The sequence below is a fragment of the Hippichthys cyanospilos genome, chromosome 2, assembly GCF_059441005.1.
Source record: "Hippichthys cyanospilos isolate Australia breed blue-spotted pipefish chromosome 2, RoL_Hcya_1.0, whole genome shotgun sequence".
NCBI classification, from domain to species: domain Eukaryota; kingdom Metazoa; phylum Chordata; class Actinopteri; order Syngnathiformes; family Syngnathidae; genus Hippichthys; species Hippichthys cyanospilos.
In genome coordinates, this window is record NC_142370.1 from 2,885,850 (window position 1) to 2,910,535 (window position 24,686).

The 24,686-nt window shown below is 38.7% G+C and overlaps 2 protein-coding genes across 6 annotated transcripts in view; both read right to left on the reverse strand.

Moving 5' to 3' along the window:
* LOC148426872 (myosin-7B-like) overlaps positions 1-1,403 on the reverse strand; it is a 94,536-nt gene extending 93,133 nt beyond the window's left edge. The window contains exons 1-2 of the mRNA XM_088409000.1: positions 1,369-1,403; positions 1,124-1,262 (exon numbers count right to left, since the gene is read on the reverse strand). Coding sequence (XP_088265126.1) covers positions 1,124-1,262; positions 1,369-1,403 — 174 coding nt within the window. The remainder of the gene's footprint in view (positions 1-1,123; positions 1,263-1,368) is intronic.
* On the reverse strand, positions 826-23,478 carry LOC148426873 (G protein-coupled receptor 37-like 1). 5 transcript variants are annotated; one of them, XM_088409064.1, is made up of 7 exons: positions 23,394-23,478; positions 14,891-14,985; positions 14,295-14,365; positions 13,133-13,937; positions 10,835-11,134; positions 2,300-2,671; positions 826-2,126 (listed from the first exon to the last, which is right to left on the reverse strand). In XM_088409064.1, exons 4-7 carry the CDS (start codon positions 13,673-13,675, stop codon positions 1,968-1,970), a joined length of 1,374 nt encoding a protein of 457 aa, XP_088265190.1. In that variant the 5' UTR covers positions 13,676-13,937; positions 14,295-14,365; positions 14,891-14,985; positions 23,394-23,478; the 3' UTR covers positions 826-1,967. The 5 variants fall into 5 exon arrangements, with proteins under 5 accessions (XP_088265190.1, XP_088265195.1, XP_088265193.1 ...); XM_088409069.1 differs by lacking the exon at positions 23,394-23,478 and adding an exon at positions 6,510-6,568 and having other exon boundaries at positions 2,510-2,671; positions 14,891-18,876; XM_088409067.1 differs by lacking the exon at positions 23,394-23,478 and having other exon boundaries at positions 2,510-2,671; positions 14,891-18,867.
* Between the last annotated feature and the right edge of the window lie 1,208 nt (positions 23,479-24,686).

Consider the following 24,686-nt stretch of genomic DNA (forward strand, 5'->3'; position numbering starts at 1 on the left):
TAACAGCTAAACTATCAACAGACGACTTCCTGATTGTGTCTCTCTCTCTGTCAAGTCACACACTCTTACAAACAGAATATCTGCGCATGCATGCATGCATGTGTGTGTGTGTGTGTGTGTGTGTTTGTGCATGCATTCTCAATGCAAAGACATTTTGTATTCCTGTTTTGCCTGTCGATGAGGCATGACTGTAAAGTCATGGGTGCACGTATTTTTTTTTTCGCAAGCTACTTACATGAGTACCAGGACATAGTATTTGGTACGCACATTTCCTCAATGTCCTTTTCAGTGTTGCTCCCACTTTAGCTGCACACCGTGGTTGGTGCGGTTCATTCGGGACCCAATTTAGTTCAAGAAAGTTAGGTAAATTGTCCAACTGTTAAGTGACAAGGTAAATGATCTCCTTCATACCTTAATGAGAATAATACTCTGCCCCAAAGCCAGCAGTAAACAATGATCAGAATAGGAATACTTAGTTTGTGCATGTTTAGATTTATGAAAGGCAAGGAGAAAACAAATACATGGTTCCTGCAATATGCCTACCACCTAGAAAGACGGCGATTAGCTATTGCTTCTCGATTAGCTTGTTTGTTAGCCATTAGTTGCACCACATTTATGTGCTCTTTTCATACTTGTCAAATAAAGGATGACTGAAAATTTTCAACCTTCTATCAAATGCATTGGTTTTGTCTCCTAGCTGAGGACATGAGTGGTAAATCTTGCATCGCAGTTAAGTGTGCTTCAAGTCACAGCACATCTTGGAGCAACTTTTCAGGTGTCATGAATAACCGCGTGTGGGCGGGGGACCCCAATCAGACGCACAGGTGGAGTGCTTTAAGTCCGTTTATTTAACAAAAGGCGCACGTCAAGCGTGGAACAAAATTTTAAAAAAAGACAAAGTACAACTGAAATCACAGTACAAAAAAAAAAGCGAGACAAACGTGTCTGAAGCAAGAGTGAAAAAAGGTGGGCGCGAGGGAATCAAGGGAGCGGGACCACAGGAGAGCAACTGCAACAAAGTTCAACGAAAAGCACGTGAGCGAAAAAACATCTAGGGGGACAAATTACAAACCAAAATGCACACGAGTCTGGAGGACACAAAACGGGAACGCTAGTACTTCACAGGGCTGCTATTGAGCTTGGCGAGGGTGTAACCCGGCAGTGCTCTCCTGTGGTCGGTGGCCTTAAAAAGCCCTTGATGGGGAATGAGCCACAGGTGTGCGGCCGACAGCCCCGCCCCCTTGTTGCCGCAGGAGCTCTGCCTAAAATCAAAACACAAACGAGTGAGCTTAAGTGAAATTTAGGAAGGATACATAGGTGAAATTTAGGAAGAATACATAAATGTGCCAGTGAAGCATGCAACATTACTTGTCAGTGATTTCTGTTGTACCAGTCATGTGCATCTCTGTGTAATGTCATCATCACATCAACCAATACTGGTTTAAATATATTTTTTTTTATTTCACATTTTTGACTCATTCTTTCACAACATGGCCCCACATTGATCGTCCCAGTGAGTGTTAGTTACATGGTTCATGCATGAGTAACATCAGCTACTTTGAGATCGTGTGTACCTTCAAGACAACAAGCCAGTATCTTCAAGGGTAACCGTAACCCTAACCCTAACCCACATTGAGTGTGTTTATGTCTACAAATAGTTCATTTTTAGCACTTAAACATAACAAATAATGTGGCTCAAATTAGTTCATCAATTAGTCTAACTTCCTTGACTTTTTGGAGTTTTCTATTACACTTCATACGAACATTAAGATATACTTAAACATACCTTTGTATGGGGGGACTTTGTCACACCTAATCCAAATCCGTCAGTCCCTATTAAGACTTCAGATGACAAGTACTGTGCAGAAGTAAAGTATAACAACGGTAGAGAATTAGCTGAACAAGTTCTATCTATAATGGTATGAGAAACACTGAAGAAGAAGCATGATCATTTAACTGGGGCTAGACTAGATGGTGGCCATATCTTTCGTTTTGTCGATGAAGATGGCTGCGTCTTTGGCTCCCTTCAGCGGTAGGTGAGCAAAGCTGGGAGAACAATCCACTGAGTTTTGTTGACCCACTTGACAGCAGCAGCAGCAGCAGTTCATGAAACCCCTACCCAGTGCCTATGGAACACACATAGAATGGATTGTAAATATTTGTTCACATAAATGCAGTTGTACATAGATGTGTGTAGCTGTTAATGTGTGTTAATGTTTATGTTAATGTTCATTGATGCCTATTGATGTTTATAATGAATATCACCTGCCTATTGATGTTTATAATGAATATCACCGACCTTACATAAATACAGCAGCACCACAGGCATCATGGAGGACTTGAGAAACAACAGCAAGTGATGCAAGCGTGCCAAGATGGCCACCGTGTCCGTAGTAATGGCGACGTGGGTATATGCTCGAATGATGTTGAATAAATGTTCAGGCAGAGTACATATGGTGTACACCAATGCTAATGCTAACAATGTGCAGTTGAGCTGTCGCTCCAGCACCTGATGATGATGTCGGATAAAATTGAAGGATGGGTCGTCATGCCTACGCTGCTTGTGAACAGAGCTGGAGTCGCCGTGTACGTTGCGGCTAGCCATTTGGCAGAGGATGGTGAAGAACACTGGGAGGCAGAAATAACACCCGAATGTCCACCACATGCGTGCCTGAAAAGTATAGTTAAAACAAGCTGCTACAAGTAATGAAACCAAGGATGAGTAAAATTGAAAAACTCGATGAGTAAAATTGAAAAAAAAAAGACTACTTTTAGCTAAGTAAATTTATTAAAAGTAGCTATGATTATTGTATTGGCGGGCGATAACGGCCTGAGCATTAATGAAAATACGGTTGGGTTTATTGTTTTGGAATAGCCACGTTCATTGTGAAATTGTAAGCAAAATAAAAGCCACGATGTTGAGCCATGTGAGTCTAACCGCTTTTTGATCTGAGCTGCTTTGTGGATGAGATGCTCCAGCGCAGCCTACGCAGTCTTTCTCTCTTTCTCTCTCTCCCCCCAATAAGTTCATTACTGTACAGTGTATAAGGTTTAATCATTTAAGATTTAATAATTTAAGACTTAATGTGAAAAGTGAGGGCTCTCCTTTGCGGATTTTCCACTATTGTGTTAGGTTCCCGAACGTATCTATCGCGATAAAAGAGGATTCACTGTAGTTTTTTTTTACAGCACCACCAAGTAGTGGAGACATGTGTTCAGCAGAGTGAAGAACCTGGCTTAGTTCAATTTACTATGTGTCATTCACAGATATAAGACAGCTGACTTAACTGGAGAGTTTCTTAGTACTGGTTTCACCAAATTGCATATTGCACACAACCTTGCCGACCAAAAGTTAAAAGTAATGTTTAGAATTCATTTTTAAGACAGTTATTGTTTTATTTTGTTTTTTTTTTAAATACGTTTTACATTAAGAAATTGCTTATTGATAAGAACATTTTGGGGTGCATTTCCACTGCAAGGCGGTGACACTTTTAACTAACTGTCACGTCTGGGCATGGGGAGTGGATGGGGAGTGGAAAAATGCAGGAAAGAGCCTGGACATGATGTGATCAAAAACAACACTCGAACAATACTTAACAATACTCGAAGCAAAAATTCAACAAAGGCAAAAATGAAGGTGAAGTACAAAACAACACTGGAGACGGAAATGGCAGGGAGACGAAGGAGCACTCGGGAAATGACACACACCTACGGTCTACAGCAAAACAACATTAGACAATGACCTGACGAATAATTGACACCAAATTGAGGCTTAAATAGATGTAGACTAGAAAAACATGCAACAGAGGATGGGAAACAAGAGGCAGAGTAAGTGCAAGTTAGAAGTTTTTTAATTGCCTAATTAAGTTTTATTTTTTGAAAAATTCAACGTCAGCAACACTTCTTTTTACTTGAAATGTATGTGCTAGATTAAATTGAGATAAATTCAGACAAATTTGAATGACAAGTTTTGAAAACCTTGATCTAAAAAAGTTAGCCAAGCAGTTATAAATGGAAAAACGACATCCAGCATTTCAGTATCATTCATAGCATGATATTTTCACCCAGTGGACACAATTGCTAATTGCATTCTCATTCCTCCTGTGTTCTCTTAGATTTGGGTAAAACAACATGATGATGGATTATATTTTAGGGTTAGGGTTTGTTTTTATATTTTTATTGGGCGGGGGGTGATGAAAGTTGATGACAGACCGGCCGGGCGGACTGAGGACTGCCAAAAATAGGCAAAAAAATGCTAAGTTGCCCACCTCTGGATTTTGGTATTACTGTATACTTACATACTGTAGAAGAAGGAACTTTGAACAGTCAACCCATTGTAGTATTTACTGTAATGTGCCTTTTTATTTACACTTGCTATTGCTAAATACTTTCTCTAATTAAAAACTGAAATTAAAAACCTGGAATGTCCTGGTGACAGTCTTTTCTAGTTTTAGTTTCTTGTTTTAAGTTCTCCCAAATACGGAGTCTCAATTCAATACCTTGGCAAAACATTCATTTAAAAAATGCAGATGATCTCAAATTGTCGAATTATGTAGAGATTTAAATACATACATATGTACGGTCGCATACTGTGAACTTATATGCTAATATGTACAGTATTTACCTTTATATGAACAGTTAAATTACAGTATATTAGCATATACATTCACAGTATGCAAATGTTCTCAAAATGTCGCCTTATGTAGCGATATAAAAACATACATATGTACAGAGTGCATACTGTGAACTTATATGATAAAATATACAGTATTTACCTTTGTATGAACAGGTAAATATACAGTATATTAACATATAAATTCACTGTATGCACTCGGTACATATGTATGTTTTTACATCTCTACATAATTTGACATTTTGAGAACATTTGCATACTGTGAATTTATATGCTAATATACTGTTCATATAAAGGTAAATATTGCATATATTAGCATATAAGTTCACAGTATTTATATATACAGTATATACAGTATTTACCTTTATATGAACAGGTCAATATGCAGTATATTAGCATATAAATTCACTGTATGCACTCTGTACATACACTATGTATGTTTTTACATCTCTACATAATTTGACATTTTGAGAACATTCGCATTTTTTAAATAAAAATCCTAATATGCTAATATATACAGTATGTACCTTTATTTTATATGAACAGGTATAAATTCACAGTATGCACTGTGTGTGTGACTGCTACGAGAAAATTCGGGCCCACCATCTGGTGTCTCAGGAAGGGGAAGCAGTGCACCATTATCACTGTGTACTTTGGAATGGTAAATGGTAATCGGACTTTCACTTATATACTGTAGCGCTTTTCCACCTTGGGTACTCAAAGCGCTTTACACTAACTGCTCATTTACCTACTGATGACGCAGCATCAGGAGCAACTTGGGGTTCAGTGTTATGCTCAAGGACACTTCAATATAGTCTTGATGGTCAGGGGATCGAACCCACAGCCTCTCAGCTGGGAAACAACCATTCTACCACCGAGCCATTCCGCCCCCAGTGGAGATGGGGCGCTGCTGACCTCTACTCGGGACGTTGTGAGCTGGTGGGCAGAATACTTTGAAGACCTCCTCTATTCCACCGACACATTTTACTCTGACACGTCTCTACAACATCTCGTTGACATCAGGGACAGTGCCCCTGGATTTGCAGACTGGGGTGGAGGTCCCCTTTTTAAGAAGGGGGACCGGAAGGTGTGGTCCAACTACAGGGGATCACACTCCTCAGCCTCCCCAGTAAGGTCTATTCAGGGGTGCTGGAGAGGACTTATAGAAGACCTTAAAGTGACCTGCAAGACACTCAAACTTGATTTCAGGAGGGAGACTGGCACTTCTATAAGATACATGATTTGTTCCCAGGCGCAGCCATCGACCAATAAAGGTAGGAGTTGGAAACTAATCCTGGTTCAACTCCCGGTTGTTATTCACACCTGGACATGCCGGTCTCATTTGTAAAACACACAGGCTGTTATTCCTCTAAGACAGAGAAGCAAAGACCTTCAATAGACCACTGGAAATCGCTTACCTAGATTTTATTTATAATAAAATGGTATTTCAAGTGTAAACTCTCATTGTTATCATGTTTGATCATGTGCAGGTTTGACTTTAATTTGACTTCCGGGTGCCGCTAATATGACCGCGGCTGTTGTGAGAAAGGATGGAAAGGGGTAAATGTTCAGTTAATGTATTAGGTTTAATAATTTAAGATTTAAGTAAACATGTGTACTGCAGTAGTTCCACATCCATGCACCAAGGAGTTTTTTTTAACCACCCGAGTGACTTCAGCCCCAGACATATTAGTGGAATGGGGAGGTCTTCGAAGTATTGTGTATTTCCACCAGCTTGTGACATCCCAAAATAAGGTCAGCCGGACACCATCTCCACTTCACATTGTATTAATAGTGCATTTTATCCCAGTCCTTAGATGCCAGATGGTAGACCAGAATTTCCTTGCTTTTTAGAAGTTGTTTTGCATGGACTCACCTAACATCTCCCAACCCTGAGTTTTTGCTCCACTTCGCCAATCGATTCGGTGAGCTGCCCTTTGAGTCCCACAGGCCAAAAAGACAAATTAGGACACTTTCTTCAGTTTGACGGCATTCATTATCACTGGTGTCCACCAGCATGTTTGGAAATCGCTGTCAAGACTGGCACAGACCAACTTACGACCACAATTCCTATTAGCTGCCTTGACAATGGCGGCGCAGAACATGGTCTATTTGGGCTCATTGTCCCACGCCTACCCCGGAATGGGAAAAATTCTTCCAGCGTTGGAAGATAAAATTCCTTCATACAGGGAACTCTCCTAGACATTCCCAGGAGACCCTCACTATATGTTTGGATCAGCCAGATCTGACCGACATTCTCCCTCACTATCTGAGCCAACATACCACCACGTTGGTGGTCAGTTGACAGCTCTGCCCCCTCTTCATCTGAGTGTCGAAAACATGCTGCGGCAATTCGTATGACACGACTACCAAGCTGATCATTGAACTGCGGCCTATGGTGTCCTGGTGCCAAAAGCACATATTACACGTTCGGCGTTTATTATGGACAATCTGTAACCAGCACTGAAGTCCAGTAACATAACAGTACATCCCCCAAGGACTCCAAAAAGGATGGGGTACCCTGATATGTTTGTTGTGCATAGACACAACCAACAGTCAAGACCTGTCCCACGATCCAAACGCAGAGGGAGGCTACCACTCTCGTCCACCTGTTTGAACCCCAATGTTCAGATGCCAAACCAGAGAGCAATCAAAATGCTCACACCTCCTGTGCGCATCTCATCATAGGTCCAGAAATTTTCTGCCTCGCACACTAGCTCAGACTCTTTTTACTGCCAGAAAGGTGACATTCAATTTCCCTATAGCCAGCTTCTGCAGCCGGGGATCGGACTGCCATCCGCCCCTGGCAGCCATTTTTGCAGGCGCCTCCACCAGGTGTTTGCAAACATCTCGCTCTCGTTCGCGATACTCCTCCCTCCCTCGCTCAACATTGCGTTTGCTCAACATCGAGCTCTCGCTCGCTCGAGTCGTCCTCTGCGCTCGCTCAGTTCTGCTCACGCGTTACGTTTGTGCCATAAAACCAGCCAATCAGAGCTTGTAAAAGAACATTGAGTGACAGCTTGATATCCAATGAGATTGCTTGTTGCGTTCACCCGGAACGAGCACACGAGAGTGCGTCACATCGACGTGGGCGGGAGGGGTGGGCTTATATTATTAAAGTTCAAAAACTAACAAGGTATTTCTGTCAAATGATACAATACAGTAATAATAATAATATTAAAAGTAATTCTCCAGCCCAAGTCCGTGTTGACGCACTCTCGTTTGCCCTTTTCAGGTGAACACAGGGCAAACGAGAGTGCATCAACGGATAGCGTACAAGCAATCTCATTGGATACCAAGCTGTCAATCAAAGTGCTTTTACAAGCTCTGATTGGCTGGTTTTGTGGCACAAACGTAACGCGTGAGCAGAACTGAGCGAGCACAGAGGACGACTCGAGCGAGCGAGAGCTCGATGTTGAGCAAACGCGATGTTGAGCGAGGGAGGGAGGAGTATTGCGAGCGAATGCGAGATTTTGAGCGAGAGAGGGCTATCCCGAGTGAGCAAAAAGGAATTTTGAGCGAGCAATTTCTTTTTCTGTGTTCAAACTCCTTCGGCACGTGCTCAAACTCTTATCATTAAGCGCTCAATAGTTTTTTTCTTGCTCTCAAAATCTGTTTTCGCTCGCTCAGTTTGATTTTCTCCCCTCAAAGTTTTTTTCTCCGCGCGCTCGTAATTGTGGCACAAATATAACGCCATATGGGGAGAGCTCGAAGGAGAGCTTGACCGTGTGTCAGCCTCGTTGGAAAGTCTTTCTCCGAGCTCTCGGGCTGCAGTCTTTTATTGAAAAGTTGTTGCTGAGTCGTGGTGGGTCTCATGATTCAATCTGTGGCATCACATGGCTATTGTGCAAATGGCAGGCTCCACTCTCCCTTTGAACATTGTTGACAACTCACACACCCCAATGTCTATGCATAGACAATAGGGAGCCGGCACGGCTCCTGGAGCAGCTGGAGCACATGAAACAATGTCGCTTCATCAGTGCAACAGCCAGTTTATAATTAGCTTATCTTACATGAAGTTTTATACTTTGTTGCACTTGCGCGTTAATTGATTTAAAAGTAGTTAGTCTTACTTTAAGGTGAACTGGTAGTTTAATGTCATACGTGTACAGAGTATTTTGATTATGTAGTATTGTGTATCTGTTTTTATAAGGAATGTGAAAAGAGTTACTGTTTTTTGTTTAAGGTTTTGTACCTATGGCTAAGCCTATGCCTACGGTCATGCGCGTGGCTACCGCTAAGGCTCACCCGTGACCAACATAACAGAAGGATTGAAGAAAATCAAAATAAAAGGAAAAACAAAAAGGAAAAGCAAGAGTCTGGTCATTGAGTGAAACTCAGTTTGACGCTCAGCTTTGGTACTACCCTTTCAAGTGTAGGAGAAGCACAGCAAAGAAGTTAGAACACTTTGACAATGATTTATTTTTGCAAACATATCTCTACTAAACCCCCAAACAGGATGCTTTATCATTAATATTTTTCTGTGGACAATTATTTATTTATAATTATTTCTTTTGAAAACAGGTCTGACACTTTAAGTTGATTATTTTTTGTGGACACATATTTACTAATGATTGAGTTTTTTCTTTTTGATAAGAGATTTATTTTATGAGCCAAAAGAGGACACTTTGAGTTGATTATTTTTTGGGGGACCAATACAAATGAAGTTTGAATGGTTCTTAAAGGCACACTATGTAAGATTTAGACCGTTTGTTACTACGGACAGCCAGAGGTGCTGCGTTTACCATTGTCCACTATAACAAACATGGCAGCCTCTGGAGAAGTGCCGCCCCCCATGTAATATAATTTAATGATAACTAGACCTACAATTATATTTAAAACATACTGTTGGTCATTTAGAACACATTTATTTGCAAGTTTTTGAAATTTATAATCATGGTCTAATTCTTACAGTGTCCCCTTAAGTTTAATAAATCAAACACTTGATGGCATGTTTTAATTAATTAATTAATTAATTTATTTATTTATTTATTTTTTACCCAAAAATGCTTTGCACTGGTTAAGGGGTACTAGGCTGAAAAGATATTTCACAGGAGATACATGATTGAAAAAACGTTCAGAACCACTAATCTAGGGCTTTATGCCCATGGCAGGATCAGCAATGGTAAACACGTGCTAGATGAGGGACCAGACAAATGCACATCGCACAGAACCCTTATGACAAACAGAAACATTGGAAATAAGTTTTTTTTTGCCCAGACGTGGGTCACTGGAGTATCCCTCTGGAGCTAGATGGTTGGCACAAATATAACGCCATATTCCGCCACAGCACAAACATCGCAAGCGCAACGCGGAGGAACAATCAGGAGTTTACCGGCAGTCTGCTCAGTTCTTGCTTCGGGTTCAAAACACACAGCTCTATGGTAAATTTAATATCTGCGCCTGACATCACCTTGCGGTGCGATGGCGTCTATTGCTGACTCCGAACTAGTCACGGGTACGTAATTAATCCTTTTATTTCCCTTGATTACGCGCAGCTCCGCGATTAACGTGCTCGGATTGCGCTCACGTAACAGCTGTCAAAAAAAGGGGCGTTCGCCGCGACAATCATTAACTTAATAATGAATAAATATTTGTCCACAAAAAATAATCAATATAAAGTGTCAGGCCTGCTGACACAAGCGAAATTTAATAAATACATATCTGTCCACAGAAAAACATTCAACTTAAAGTATCCACTTTTTGTATCATGGTCGCGATATGTTCACAAAAATAAATCATTAACTTGACAGGTAACAATAGGTGGAAAGTTGGTTTGAACCAGTGTAGTATGGGGGATAATCTGGGTTTTTACAATAATTAATTTGAATAACCTCTTGAACATAAAATGTATTTTATCAACTTATATTTTACTAAAACAAGTAATTCAATAATTATTTTAAAAAGATTTTTCCATGTTTGTTTTGTTTAAAATCCCGAGTATCCCCATTTTAGAACCACTGCCCTAGTAACATAGCTCCAAGGGTCATTGGGACATGCAAACCCCTCTGCCATGGTTAGGTGATGGCCCATGGAGTGGTAATAACAATTTCTCCAAAACAAAAAGGACATTGCAGCGGTTGCTGCTCAGTCCCTAACGCTATTAATGATAACATTGTAAAATGCTAAACACAATACTGCTGCCAACATGTTTCCAGTATCTGATCTGTATGTTGACTGGCAAAGTGTGTTTGGTCTCACCTGGTGGTACTGGTGCAAGAGGGAGTGCAGGAAGTCTGGCAAAAGGACGGATGGAGGTGAGGAGACACTGATGGAGCAGGTGTCCCCAGTGGTGGTTGGGATGGTACTTGCGACATGCCACAAGAACAGCTCAGGACTGGCCAGGAGTGTGGCAGCAACCCATACCATGGCCACCTTGATGAACACTGGGCAACAGCGTTCCACACGTCGTGTTTTTGGTTTTGACGAGCTGGTGGCGGCATGGAAGCGGTCGATGCCCAGAGCACATAACATGAAGGAGGTGATCCCTAGAGACACCACCTATGAAATGGATTGGTTGCCACTTGTCGTGTCAATATTTACACATCATTGAAATGAACAGAATTTGAATGTAGTAGTACAATGACATTTACAGTATGATGATGCACTCATAAAAGGGATCTTTCACATTCACAAAGAGGCATTTGTTGTATCCAATGTCCTTATCATTATTTAATTCTGAAAGAATTAAAGGAAAAATAAAGAATGACTAAGTACCCTGTGGACAGCAGTGTTGCATCATTTTTAATTTCTGATTTGCAAAGCACATGAATGGAAGATGAAGATCAGTTGGTGAATATCACGACTTGTCACAATGAGAGAGAGAGAAATAACATGCTGCTGCACAATCTTAGAAACCTCACATTCAAACTGCATATGTATATGATGTATTGGATTAAAACATGTAATGATTGGTAACAAAACTAAAGTAGACTGAATGGGGATGTAAAAACAAAAACAGGCGAGCTAGGCAGTGACTCAGAATTATTGATGGCATGTTTTTTAGTTGTATGTGCAAATAAATTATCTTTATGCCATCAAAAAACTTTTGTTTATTTTTTGTTTTGTTGTTTGAACTCTAACAAAATGTCAAAGTCACTGTTCTGCTTGCATTATTGTTCTCTGTTCCTGTATCTGTGTGCTGTATCTATTGTCCAGGTGTTTACAAAAGAAAGGAAAATTAGAAAACATGGCCAATTCCAGAGGTGGGCACCTTCCATTTTTTTGCATTTGTCATTTGTCAGAGACCCACCCCCTTTCAGTCCATCAATTTTTCAAGACATAGGAAATTTCAGTCGTCCGTCTGTCAGTCCGTTGAGTGTATTTTTGCACAACCTTCCCCCACCACTAGAGAGTGACATTTGATGATTTTTTTTTTTTTCTGTTCACTCGTCAGCCGCTGGTCTATATCTGTCCACACTCATACTAATTCTTTTTTCTGTTTTAGTACTTACACTAAAAGTTAACACCTTTTCTGGTGTTCTACAATTACACTGCATTTGAAACACAAATATAAGTGTAAAAAAAAAAAAGCCAGCTAAGGGGGGGTTGTTCATCCTAGGGCATAATACACCATCCTGTTTAATACAGGCAATTAGCAATCATGTCCACTGGATGGCATTGGCATGCTTTATATGACTTTCAAATAGTGGATGCCTACTCTACAACTATAGAAGATGTCTAAATTTCAGTTGTCACATATATTATTTACATATACAACAACTACTAAGTGTTGCTGAAGTTGAATTTACTAAAAAAAAAAGTCTTTAATGAGGGAGTTAAAGAACTTCTATCTTGCATTTCTTTGCCAAGAGCCAATCAGAGAAAGAATGCAAATTTGGTTTGTATTCATTGGCTACTTGAAACGCATCATAGAATGTTCATTTCAGCAGGAAACCTGAAACCAGGAAAAGACAGGGAGCACCTACTAATAAATCTCTAGTAAAAGTCAACTGTGTTATCGCTGTGAATGACAAATAGTGAATTGAACCAACCATTTAATTCACTCAAGTGAACAAATATCTTCACTGCTTGTTGGTACAGTAAATTATTATTGTAAATTACTGTAAACTATTGTCTCAATGACTGCAGGCTAATTGTATTTGAACTATAAAAATGCAGTAATATAGCAGATATTGCATCCAAGTAAGTTTAATTATATTTCAGTAAGATAAAAAAGGCATGGCAGACTAAGAGATAAAAATTCCAATTCCGACAATTTTAATTTTTTTAGCATCCTGTCATGAATCGGTCTGTCGGTGATGGATGGACAGTTCGTCAGTGCTGACAAAGTGCCCCCTTTGATGATTTCTATGGCGAAAGGACAAAGTGTACACTTTCTTTTTGGAGGTTTTTTGCTTAAAATTAAAAAAACCCAATACAGCTGCTTTATAACCAGCTGCCCGTGAATATGACCTACAGGTGAGCAAAAGTTGATCACATCAACACACACACACACACACACGTTCCCATGACGACCGTGACCTAAACCCCACCTACCTCTAAATAGGGCACCATTCGGCAGGTGATATTGGGCAAGACGCGGTGGTGTGACAGCCAGTTGACCAGCTCCACAGGCAGGCATAACACCAACAGTAGGAAGTCCCAGAATGCAACGCTGGCAAGTAGGTAGTTCCAGGCTGACCTCATGTAGAGGTTGTTCCACACAATGCACATGACCACCATGTTGCCGACAACACCAACAGCCAGCAGCAGGCCAGCTGCCAGAACCATAGCATAGGTGGAATATGAGCTCTGCCTCAGAAGGGAGAAAGGTTTGAAAAGTCCAGGGTCATGGTCTTGAAAGGCAGCCTTGGTATGTGTCATGTTAGAGAGATGTGTGACATGTGAAGATGTCACTGTGTCATTCTCAATGAACTGGTCAAAAGTTGTCTGCTGCTTCTCCTCATCGGCCCCATGAACCAGACACCGATGCTCCTCCAAGTCTACGTTCTGGACCTTGAGAGCAAGGGGGTCACTGAGGTCTGTAGTGGTCACAAATATCTCCCACAGAAACAGAACAAGGACCATTGAGACAGACATGATTGAAGAACTGAGGAGAGTCCAAAGGAGTCCAACTTTCAGGAGTCTCCCACTAAGTTCCAAAGTTAAATTTCCAAATTATCTTTCTTTTTGTTAAATCGTCATGTATTTACAGTTGGACCTCAACCAGCCATTCATGGTCAAGTAGACAGATGAAGGATGGATGATGATGTTGAAGGTGGTGGTGGGGCGTATGATCCTTAGCAGGGCTGCTCTATCTGGGATAAACACAGCAGGGTTGACGGAAAGCTTTGTAGAAAGTCTGTGGAACACACAGGGCAAATCAAAAACAGGTACACACACACGCGTGCGCGCACACACACACGCACGCACACACGCACACATACACACACAGGAGAGTGCAGGCTCAAACAAAATTTTGTGTTCTGTTGCCCAGTGCCCCCTGTTGCTCATTTAGAAAAAATAAAAAAGCCAATACTGATGTTTACCTATCCTGCTCCGAGATAGCAGTGATAGAAATTCAGTACAACATGAACCACAATAATATTTGTGTCTGTGAAAGATCTCAATCATCCAAAAACATGTCTGTAGCAGATGTCAGTCAAAAATAAAACATGTCCATGACAGTTTTCAGTCAATCAGGAATCAACATACTTACAGTATGTAGCAGTTGTCAGCAGGCCTGGAGTGGGAGTGACTGACTTCAAATTTGGGCTGTATTATCAATACCTTGATCAACGACAGAGAAAAAGAACTTGATAGAGGTGTGACATTGAATTTTGAGGTGTGACATTGAATTTTGCATTTAATATTTTTTTGGCAGGAAAGAAATATTAAATTCAAAACAACATATCACATTTTATGTTCTGATGTATTGTGCCGACCCTGTTGCCAATAAGGACGAGATGTCTCAAGAGATTAAGGAGGCACTACTACATTATTTTTTGCCAAATTTGTAACATATAATGGGCGTTGGGAGTAATGCATTACAAAGGTAATGTAATTACTGTAATGTATTACTTTTTGTTGTAATTCGGTACTGTAATGCATTGCACACAAAAAGTAATATTTCTGGTATTATTTAGTAATATATGGTAATAAATTACTTGGTAACAATTAGAGTAACGCAATGCATTTCAATTCATTTTTAAGATGGGAATTGTGGGGGTTTTTTTTCCCCCAAATTCACCAAAAACACCACGAGATCGGAAGAGAAAACTCCGGAGGAAAATGTGTACTTTCTGTTATTCGTACCTTCTATAGCAGAGACGAGGACGGCAGCAGCAGATGACCGGTCAAATATGGGCAATCAGTAGACAACATGGATATATGCCCATTACCCTCAGTTACTCAGAGATAAAGACAAGAAAAATATAATAGTTAGGTCCACTTTATGCTCAACACCGAAAGAGCTGTTCACTTGGCCAAATGGCACCAGTAATTTGACAAAGCATTTAATGTAATGCCTTCCATTTTAAATCGGAATATTATAATGTAACTCATTACTTTGAAATTACAATATTAAGTAATAAATAATGCTTTATAGTTTTGGACTAACTTGCCCAACACTGCATAAAATAATACCTTATATACATTTTGCAGTTTTCAAAATGTTTTCTTTTTTGATGAATAACAAGAAAAATAACAATCTAGCGTTCAAATTGAAAAAAAAAGTTGAGTTATCAGTGATGGTAGTATGTGTAATATTTTATCATCTTTTTCTTTGTCCACAAAACCAAAATATCACCACACAGGTGATTTGAAAGTAGTTACACTATATTGTCTTCTCCTGTAGAACTGCAGCTGTTGAGTGTTTTTATATTTGGATCAAAATAAAAGACTTTTTTTTTTCTTCTGCTTGGTGAAATACAAATACAAGCAAATAAGACATTTCCACTTTATTATGTATTATTTATTTTTATCACTTTGACAATCAACGCTACTTTTTTACATAAATATTACCTGAGATTTTGCACTCTTTTACCATAGCAAATGGTCAATGAAATGAAGTGACAGCCACAGAACAAACAATTGAGTCAACCTGGTTTGATCAAAAGACACAAACAGACGAACGACTTGGATAAGTAAGAATGACAACTGTTTCAGGTTGTCAGTATCGAAAGACCCGACAACACCAATGGTTTTGACTCTACACTACTCTGCCCTGCGCTACTCTACTCCGCTTTACACCAAAGAACATAGCGTCTTCACCCCCTGGGAGCGCCTCCTCACCTTGCAAGTGATGTCATGTTGTCAATGACGGTAGCTTTGCATACAATAACAAAAAACAATGGAGTGGGCTGAAGGTTTATTTATTTGGGGAATTGTATCTGGTCGTTTTGGTCTAATGGACCAAACAGAAAACAATATTGACTTCAATGCCATCAAAGGTAGGTTGTGGAACCCAATCTTTTTCTTTCTTTTCTTTTGTTCTTAGGTGTTCTTCTTTTGTTCTTCTTCCTTTGTTCTTTTGTTCCGTTAATGGTGGTTCTTTTCCCTGTGTATCTTACTGGGCCACACATGCAAATTTGTATTTATGTCACATTTTGTAAACAGGCTACAATTTTTGGAACCACAACACAGCACTTGCCAGAAGAAGCAAATAGGGTAGAGTCCGGTGCATTTCTCAGTGGAACTTTGATTTTGTCAAGTAAAGTAAAGTACATAACACCGGCGGAGATGGTGCTAATGAGTGCACCATTTACATCTATTCAACTGTCTTTGACAAGTATTCAAACAACGGCTACTTTATGCTATAAGGCTGCAATAAATGTTGACAACATTCACTGTTCAAAATATTGTCAGCTGAATTAATTCCTTTTCATCACCCTAAATTACAACTGAACATGATTTCAACATTCTGTCATTTATATCAGGAGTTGAGACTATGAGCAGCATTTTGACTCAAGATACCTGCTGTTGCAACACGCTTCTGAGAGCAAAATCAAAAACAAAAGTGTCTTTTGTGTCTTTATACATACAGTATTATATACTTGGCATGGCATGGTTTCCACCACGTATGGTGACGTGGTTTACTTTCATGTGGCGCATGAACTAGCAGCGCAGAGCATTTCAAATGAGTTATCTTTCAAAATATAGTTGTGCATTTATACAATAAATCATAGTGTTTATGTAATCTAGAAAAAACTGCTATTTACCAGAAGATTTTGATATTACACATTTTAGAGCTGACATTTCAATACCATGGTGTTTTTATTCAAAGTTAACATAACGTCAGATTCTAATATCTTCCCATGCTTACTCACAAACATTCAAAATAACTAAATTTTATGTTACGATTGTGGCTGACAATTCTCCTGATATGTTCAGAGATGAACGAACTGGCACATGTTTCGTGCTTTGCACATACAATTTAGAAGTTCTTAAAAGTACTATATTTGAGCCCAAAACAACATAAACTCTGCAATTTTTTTCTAGTAGACAAGTGACAAGTGAAGTAAAACACAATCAGGCAACAATGAGCCAGAAAGTAAAAATTGAAAGCGAAAGCCTTCGGTAAATTGTGAAGAGGCACAAATGTTGACTTGTTGAAGTTAAGCGGACCAAAATGGACTGTTATATCAGTGGTTGCGAGATAAAGAAGATGATGACGGATGCTAGATGTAAGTTCATTCTATTAATTGAATACATTTTTAATTGAATATATTTTAGTGTTACATTTGTTAATATCTGTTGTTTTTTGCTCGCATCTTGTAAATGCAGTTTGAACCTTGAACTTTGTCCTTTTTACTGCGCACTTTTTGGGACTCCATGCATTTCTGTCGGGACCCATAATTTTTTAGTGTGGTGAGTCCCAATGACCCAACATTTTCCAGAGGTAAAATGAGCACTGCTGGGATTTTCACAGAAATCCTCAAATGTTTCCTGTCACAAGATTATGGTTCCTCCCTGTCTAAAACCGTCAAAAATCATCCGGGTTCCCGAAAAAGCATCGATTGACAACCTAAGAGACTATAGGCCCATCGCACCAACACCCATCATCACAAATTCCCATGAAAAACTTACCACATGGCACGTTAAAATATACCTGCTTGCCAGACTCCACCTTTACCAGTTTGCATGCAGAGAAAAACCAATCCACGAGGAGGTCAGCGCCGTAGCTTTTCACACATTGGTCATATAATGTTCACAAGCTTAGGCTCTGTTCCGCTTCATCTGCTGTTTGGATTTGAAGTTTTTGCAGTCTATACTGTCCATCCATCCATTTTTTAACTGTTTGCTGGCTTGCTGGTGCCCTACTGAGCTGTCTTTGGGCAGTAGGCAGCATACACCCTGAATTAGTAGCCAGCCAATCACAGGGCACACAGAGACTAACAACTAATCATATCCACAAACACTTGGAGCATTGAATCAAACTACGATGCATGTTTTTAGGATTACATGATTGAGGTCTAAGAAATAACATTGCTTCTTCAACGTTACACTGCTGAAACTATTTTAGAAGTATCACTGATGGATTAATCCTCAGAAAGGGTCCATCTAGTGAATTCAGACTAGGCCTTGCTGCTTCAGCAGGTGGCAAACTGAATAGACTTTATCGGGGAGGCTGAGGAGTCTGATCCCTCTGTAGTTGGAACACAACCTATGGTCCTTCTTCCTAAAAAGGAGGACCACCGCTCTGGTCTGCCAGTCCAGGGGCACTGTCCCCTGTGTTCACTTGATGTTGTAGAGCAGTGGTTCTCAACATTTTTTCAGTGAAGTACCCCCTGTGCAATATGCTTTCATTCAAGAAACCATTAACCAGTGCAAAGCATTTTTGGGTCAAAAAAAACAAAAACAAACTTCAAACATGCCATCAGTTTTTGAGTTATTAAACGTTAAAAGCCTTCAAACTTCCTTTGCACAGAAAGTCCACAGAAAGTAATCAACATAATGTCCTCTATTGGATTATAGAAAAGATCTGTCCTCAATAAGAAATAAGTTAACTATTAATAAAAAAGGTCACACAAAAAATAGTGTCAGACCTGTTTTCAAAAAGAAACAATTAGAAATAAATATTTTCCACAGAAAAATATTAAACATAAAGCATTGTTTTAGGGTTCTGTTCACAAAAATAAATCATTAACTTTATTTTTGAGTGTAGGCTTTCGCCTTCACACGTTATTCCTCTTGTTTTATTCCACTCATTATTTGACACGTTTCAACTCATTCCCAGTTCATCCAATTCGCACCGTTCCAATTTCATATTATTTCAATTAACCGTGCAACAGCTGCTTCCATTTTTCTCATTCCAATTATTTATCGTTTTCCCACAATTCCTTGTTTTCCACCCCCAAAATCCCTTTGACTTAAAATAGAGTGATTTTACATTTCATACTTACAGCTTTCACATTTCATGTTTTCAATATTTATCTTATTCATCTTGCCTTAGGGATCATTCCCATCATTCCAGTAATTCATAATTTCCAGTAGTTTACCATAATTCCATGTTTTTCACCCTTTTATCAATTCACAATTGATTTTCAAAGGGAGGGCTTCCTATTTATTCTCAATGGGAGAGTCAACATTTCACATGAAGAGCTTTCCCGTTTCCCATTCACAAATTTTAACTAGCTCATTTTTCCTTAGGGATCATCCCCATCATTCCAATATTAATAACAATCATTCATGCATAATATTTCCCATAATTCCATATTATATACTACACTATTTAGTCTATTCAAATGGTTCCAACTTTATATGTTTTTTTTTTTCACTAGCATATACTCCCTTTCACCTAATTAGATGACCTTTTTGCCATTCAAATACCCACACAATTTTCCATTTTTTTCCAGTTTTTCCCTGGTATCTTTTACATTATTTTGCCTTTTCAAACAGTTCCTACTTTATATATGAAATATTGTTCTTTCCACTGCCTCGCACTTCACTTTCACCTATTTATTTGTGTTTTTGCAATTTGGATACCCACACAATTTCCACTTTGTTCAGTTTTCCCTTGTATCTTCTACATCATTTGGCATTAAACCATTCCAATTTGGTTATATTCACATTTCTTCACAGACTCAACAAATTCAAATATTCACCGTCATTGCACCATTCAACGCCTCTCCCTTCAGCGCTAACACCTTCACATGCAATTTCTTCAGTAATTGCACATTTTCTAAATATTTGACCACATAAAATAATAAACATTTGGGATCACAGTAGAGATGTGTTCACAAAAATAAATGATATTTCATACAACATAAAATTAACTCAATTATTTTTAAAGGATCTCTGCATATTTGTTTTTTGTTTTTTTTGTTTTATTTAAAATCTTTAGTACCCAATAGTACTTCCTCTTCAGCTTGACGATAGTCCTTATTGCTGGTGTCCACCAGTGGGTTCAGGGATTGGAGCCACAAAAGGCACCTCCTTACAGCAGGCACACAGGTCAGCCGCCTGGAGAATGAAGGCTCTGAACTTGGTCCACTCAAACTCAATGTCCCCCACCTCCCCTGGGACGAGGGAGTAAGTCAATTGCCAGAGTTGTGAGTTGAATCTCCTTCTGACAAGGGACTCATTCCCAGCAGACCCTAACACTATGTTTTTCTGTTTTATTTTTATTTTGGGATATATTACAATATACAGACTTACTGAATATAAATAAAATGAAATGTCGAAACATGAAGAGTAATAATACAGTATAAAGAGAAGGGAGGCAGTCGGTACCATCTTGTACTTTTTCTTAGGTCACATAAATATGTAAACTAAGCTGAACTGTGATATCTATTAATAATATTTTTTCTTTTTCTTTCTTTCTTTCAGCGTGAGGACATTTGGTATTACTTTGTTCTGTGCAATGTTAAATGTTTCCTATACACCATTATTTAGGTTGATTGGCAGGGATGCTTGTGCCCATTTTTAGCTGTCTATCTCTTGCAAGAATTTGAGCCCTGCAGGCATGAATGCACACACACCACAAATGTGAACACACACGTACACACACCTGCACACACAAAACACACAAACACCTTATATGGGAGGGAAAGTGAATGGAAAATGTGAGAGCATTAAGATTCCATATTTGTCTAATCCTTCCAAAATCTGTTCATCCTATAAGCTTGGTGAAGATACAGACATTTTTAGCTTTCACAATTACTTCAGTGATGATTCTATTGTGTATGTAGAGTTGTGAAGAACATCAGTGCATCAAATGACAACAATGCTTTCTTTATTTTATTTTTTTTCATCTCTTATATCTTGTTTTTATGTATATTTCTTCCAGGATTGAAAATACCATGAAAAGTTTGAAAACTACAGCATCTTGCTTTAAATTTGAATTACTGTGATTAATTTTATCCACTCACAAACAAAACCAAAGATCATTGCCACGCAAGAAGAATTTAGAGTAATATGAACATAGATTGTGTGTTTTATATTTCTTGCTGTTTTGTGACTTAATCCAAAATGGATGAAAAACCAATTTAAGAAGAATTTAACCATTGAAAGAAAGCAAGATATTTGGTTACTCATCAAACCAATGACATTTTTGTCATTACTTCTTCTGTTGCACTCTTTTTTGCACCTGTCCACAGCATGAAGCATGCTAATGTTACTTAAAAGTGTCAGGTTAGAAAGGTTTAACAGTTTGACATCAGACTAGATCATTATGCTGAAGCATGAGATCTAAAAGAATAAAAAATACACTTCGAGGGCTGTGTTGGCTTGGCAGATGAGTAAATGATGGAGCAGCAGCTGACAGAGCTTGAAAACTATTCATTGCACCGGAATTTGTTAATATACAAAGTAATTGAGAAAGAAAACCAAAATGTTTGTGAAAAGGTGATTTCGCCAGAGATGGGCAGTCCATCAGCACCAACAGACTGTACATCGGTCCATTCCTGACAGCGGCTCGTTTTTACACCTATTGACCAGACTGCTTTAATAAAATCACAGAATAAGAATGTGGGAAGTGTCTTTATTGTCTATTGTTGTATTCAGAGTTGGGCACTTCATCAGTACTGGCGGACTGTCCGTCAGGCTGTCGCCAAATGATGCCCATTTTTACTGGACTAACAAATGACGGAAATGTTAAAGAAAAAAGAACGGCAAGTTAAAAACATTGGATATATAATTTTTATCCATCATTATAATTGTCGGGATTGACATTACATCAGATGTCCATCAGACATCCGTCATATGTCCATCAGCTTGCCCCGTCCCATATTTCTTACTGAAAATTAATTCAACTGACTTGCATGTTTGTCTACTGTATTGCTGAAACTTTATAGATAGAACAAACTATAATGGGCCTGCAGTTATTGAGACAATAGTTATATAGAGTGAATGCACTGGGAAGATTTAATTCACTACTTGTCATTCACAGCTATAACTCAACTGACTTTACCTGCGATTTCTTTTGAGTTGCTCCCTGTCTTAGTCCTGGTTTCATTTCAAGTAACCAATTAATGCAGATCCAATTTGCATTTTTTCTCTAATTGGCTCTTGGCCAGGAAATGCAAGATCATTTTTTAATGAAAGACATCTTTAGTAAATTTTACCTCAGCAATACATTTTTTCACTTGTAATGTATGTGACATGATTGTTATTTGCACTCTTGTCACTTGTATTAAACATGTCGGTGTATTATAGCATAGGATTAAAGCCCTTAGCTGGCTTTTTTTTTCGTGTACATTACACATGTATCACTATGTTGTGTTTCAATTGTGTTTAACTATAAAAAAACGATTTGAAGCTATTTAAAACTATATAACAGACACAGTGTTAGATTTAAGTGAAAATAATAAAACAGACAAAACAATTAGTATGGATGCAGACAGAAGTAGATCAGCGCCTGCCGAATGACAGACCAGAAAAAAAAAAAAATCTCAAATGTCACCCTCTAGTGTTGGCTCAAAGTTGGGCAAAAATACACCGACATACAGACGGACCCACGATTACAATATCGTCTGGCTTAAAAAAATGACTGACCGACAATGACGGAAAGGTAGCGGGGCTTTGACAAACGACAAGAGGTCGTACCAGCGAAAAAATGTAACTTGCCCACCTCTGGTTATTTGTCACTGTGTGCCCTGCAATTGGCTGGGAACCAGTTCAGAATTTCCCCCACCTACTGCACATAGACACCTGGGATATGCTTAGATATAGCTGGGATAGACACCAGCAGACCTGCATCCCTAATGAGGATACAAGGGTCCAGAAAAGGAAAGGATGGATGTGAAAAGCAATATGACTTAGAATTGATTGTTAATATGAAAACAATGATGGACACAAACATGAAACCGCCTCAGGGATTGGTCTAAAGTAATGTTACATTGCTGGTGGCAAGGGGACAACCTCTTGAGACAGAAGTCCTTTTCCTCCGCCTAGTTTCAGAGCTGTTTTAGTGCAATATTGTACAAGGTCATAAATTGATAATTCAAAGAAAATGATGTTTCTCACATTCTAGCTTTTCTAACTTTTTATTCCAAACATCACTTTGACAATCAAAGTGGTGCTGTTATAATACTAGCTGAGACATGCTTATCCAAGACTGCATGCCATTGCATTGCAAGGTTTTTTAACAGTTACACTTGAGATGACACCAATGCAATTTATATATTTCAAGTCAAAGATTTCATTCAAAATAGAATTGGAATTAGTTACAATTTTATTTTTTTATGAAAAACCCAAATGTTTTTAGGAATTGTTTTTTAAATTTGAGAAAGTACAAATACCCAAGCAATGCAACAAGATGAACTTATGTTCTAATACATAGTTTGTGTTTTGGCAAGTAACAAAAACATGCACTTACCCACCTCTCTTAAGGATGAGTCCACAACATGGCCCACATCTGAGCAGAGCAAAAATGTGGCCCAGAACATAGAAAGAGAACATTTAAGTGGAAGGAGCTGCTATTGCTGTGGATTGTGACTTAACTGTCAAGAAGTCTGGCACATGCTCAAGTCCAGAGCTCTTGTTCTACAGCTTGGAAGGAGCGGATGCCCAGAACCCCTCTCTCACCCCATGTCCTCCTCCTTTGTGAAAGAAAGAAAATGTGTGGATAATAATATAGGGCTTTCAGATTGTTCCTAACTACATTTAGACCCCAAAACTTGAGACAGTGGAAGTGTTTCTTTTTTTCATCAAATCACGCATGATCACTAGTAAATTTTCAATTTTTTTAAACTACTGTTTATTTTTTGGGGCAAATATACATATGGTCCACACTTAGCCCTTTTATCAGTAAAACTGTGAAGTTAAAAAGAATGAATACTTACTTTGCAAGTAGACGGGAGACTCCGAGTCACAACATACAGTATCAGTCATTTACTCACAACCATACTACATTTGCTGTTTTCAAATAAATAATTTTACCCACTGGTTTTAATATAAATTAATTTGCATACTTTTTAGGAATCTTATGGAACCATAAAGAGAGAAAAATGGAAGATACTGAAATGCTGTATTGTACTGATTAACACTCAGGTTATTATTTAATATTAAGGATAGAATTCCACCAAAATTTCACGAAATAATTAATTTTAAAAACAACGGTTGTAGTATGATCACGATACACAGATTGGGACAGTGATTTTTGGAGAATCCAGCCTCGCCAACAGTTGAGGTACCTACTAAAATAGGGGTAACTATTGATAGATGAGCATAAAAAAAAGAAAATAAAGGAAATGATTCATTAGAAAACCAGCATAATTTCGAGGACCCAACCAACAGCTGAGCAATTAATTAATAAATTACTATTTGAGTAATGATTGATAAATAGTCATAGAAATTCCTCAAAATTAAGCAAAACGATCTATTTGAAAAACAGCAGTTATAGAATGTCAAAGAAGTGGCTGTTGTGTTCAGTGATTTTGGAATGTCTTATCCAACCGACTATAATGATTAATAAAAATAAAACTTCCCCCAAATTAAGCAAACGCTTTTATATTCAAAAGATCTGTTGTAATATTATTAAAGGGAGCTTTTAGTTCCACAAAGGGGTGGGTAAGTTCCCCCCCCCCTGTATCTTGCAATTTGCAGACGATCCCTGCGTATTCGCTTAGTCTCTGCTGCACTTAAGAGATCAATGTTGTCGATTCAGCTA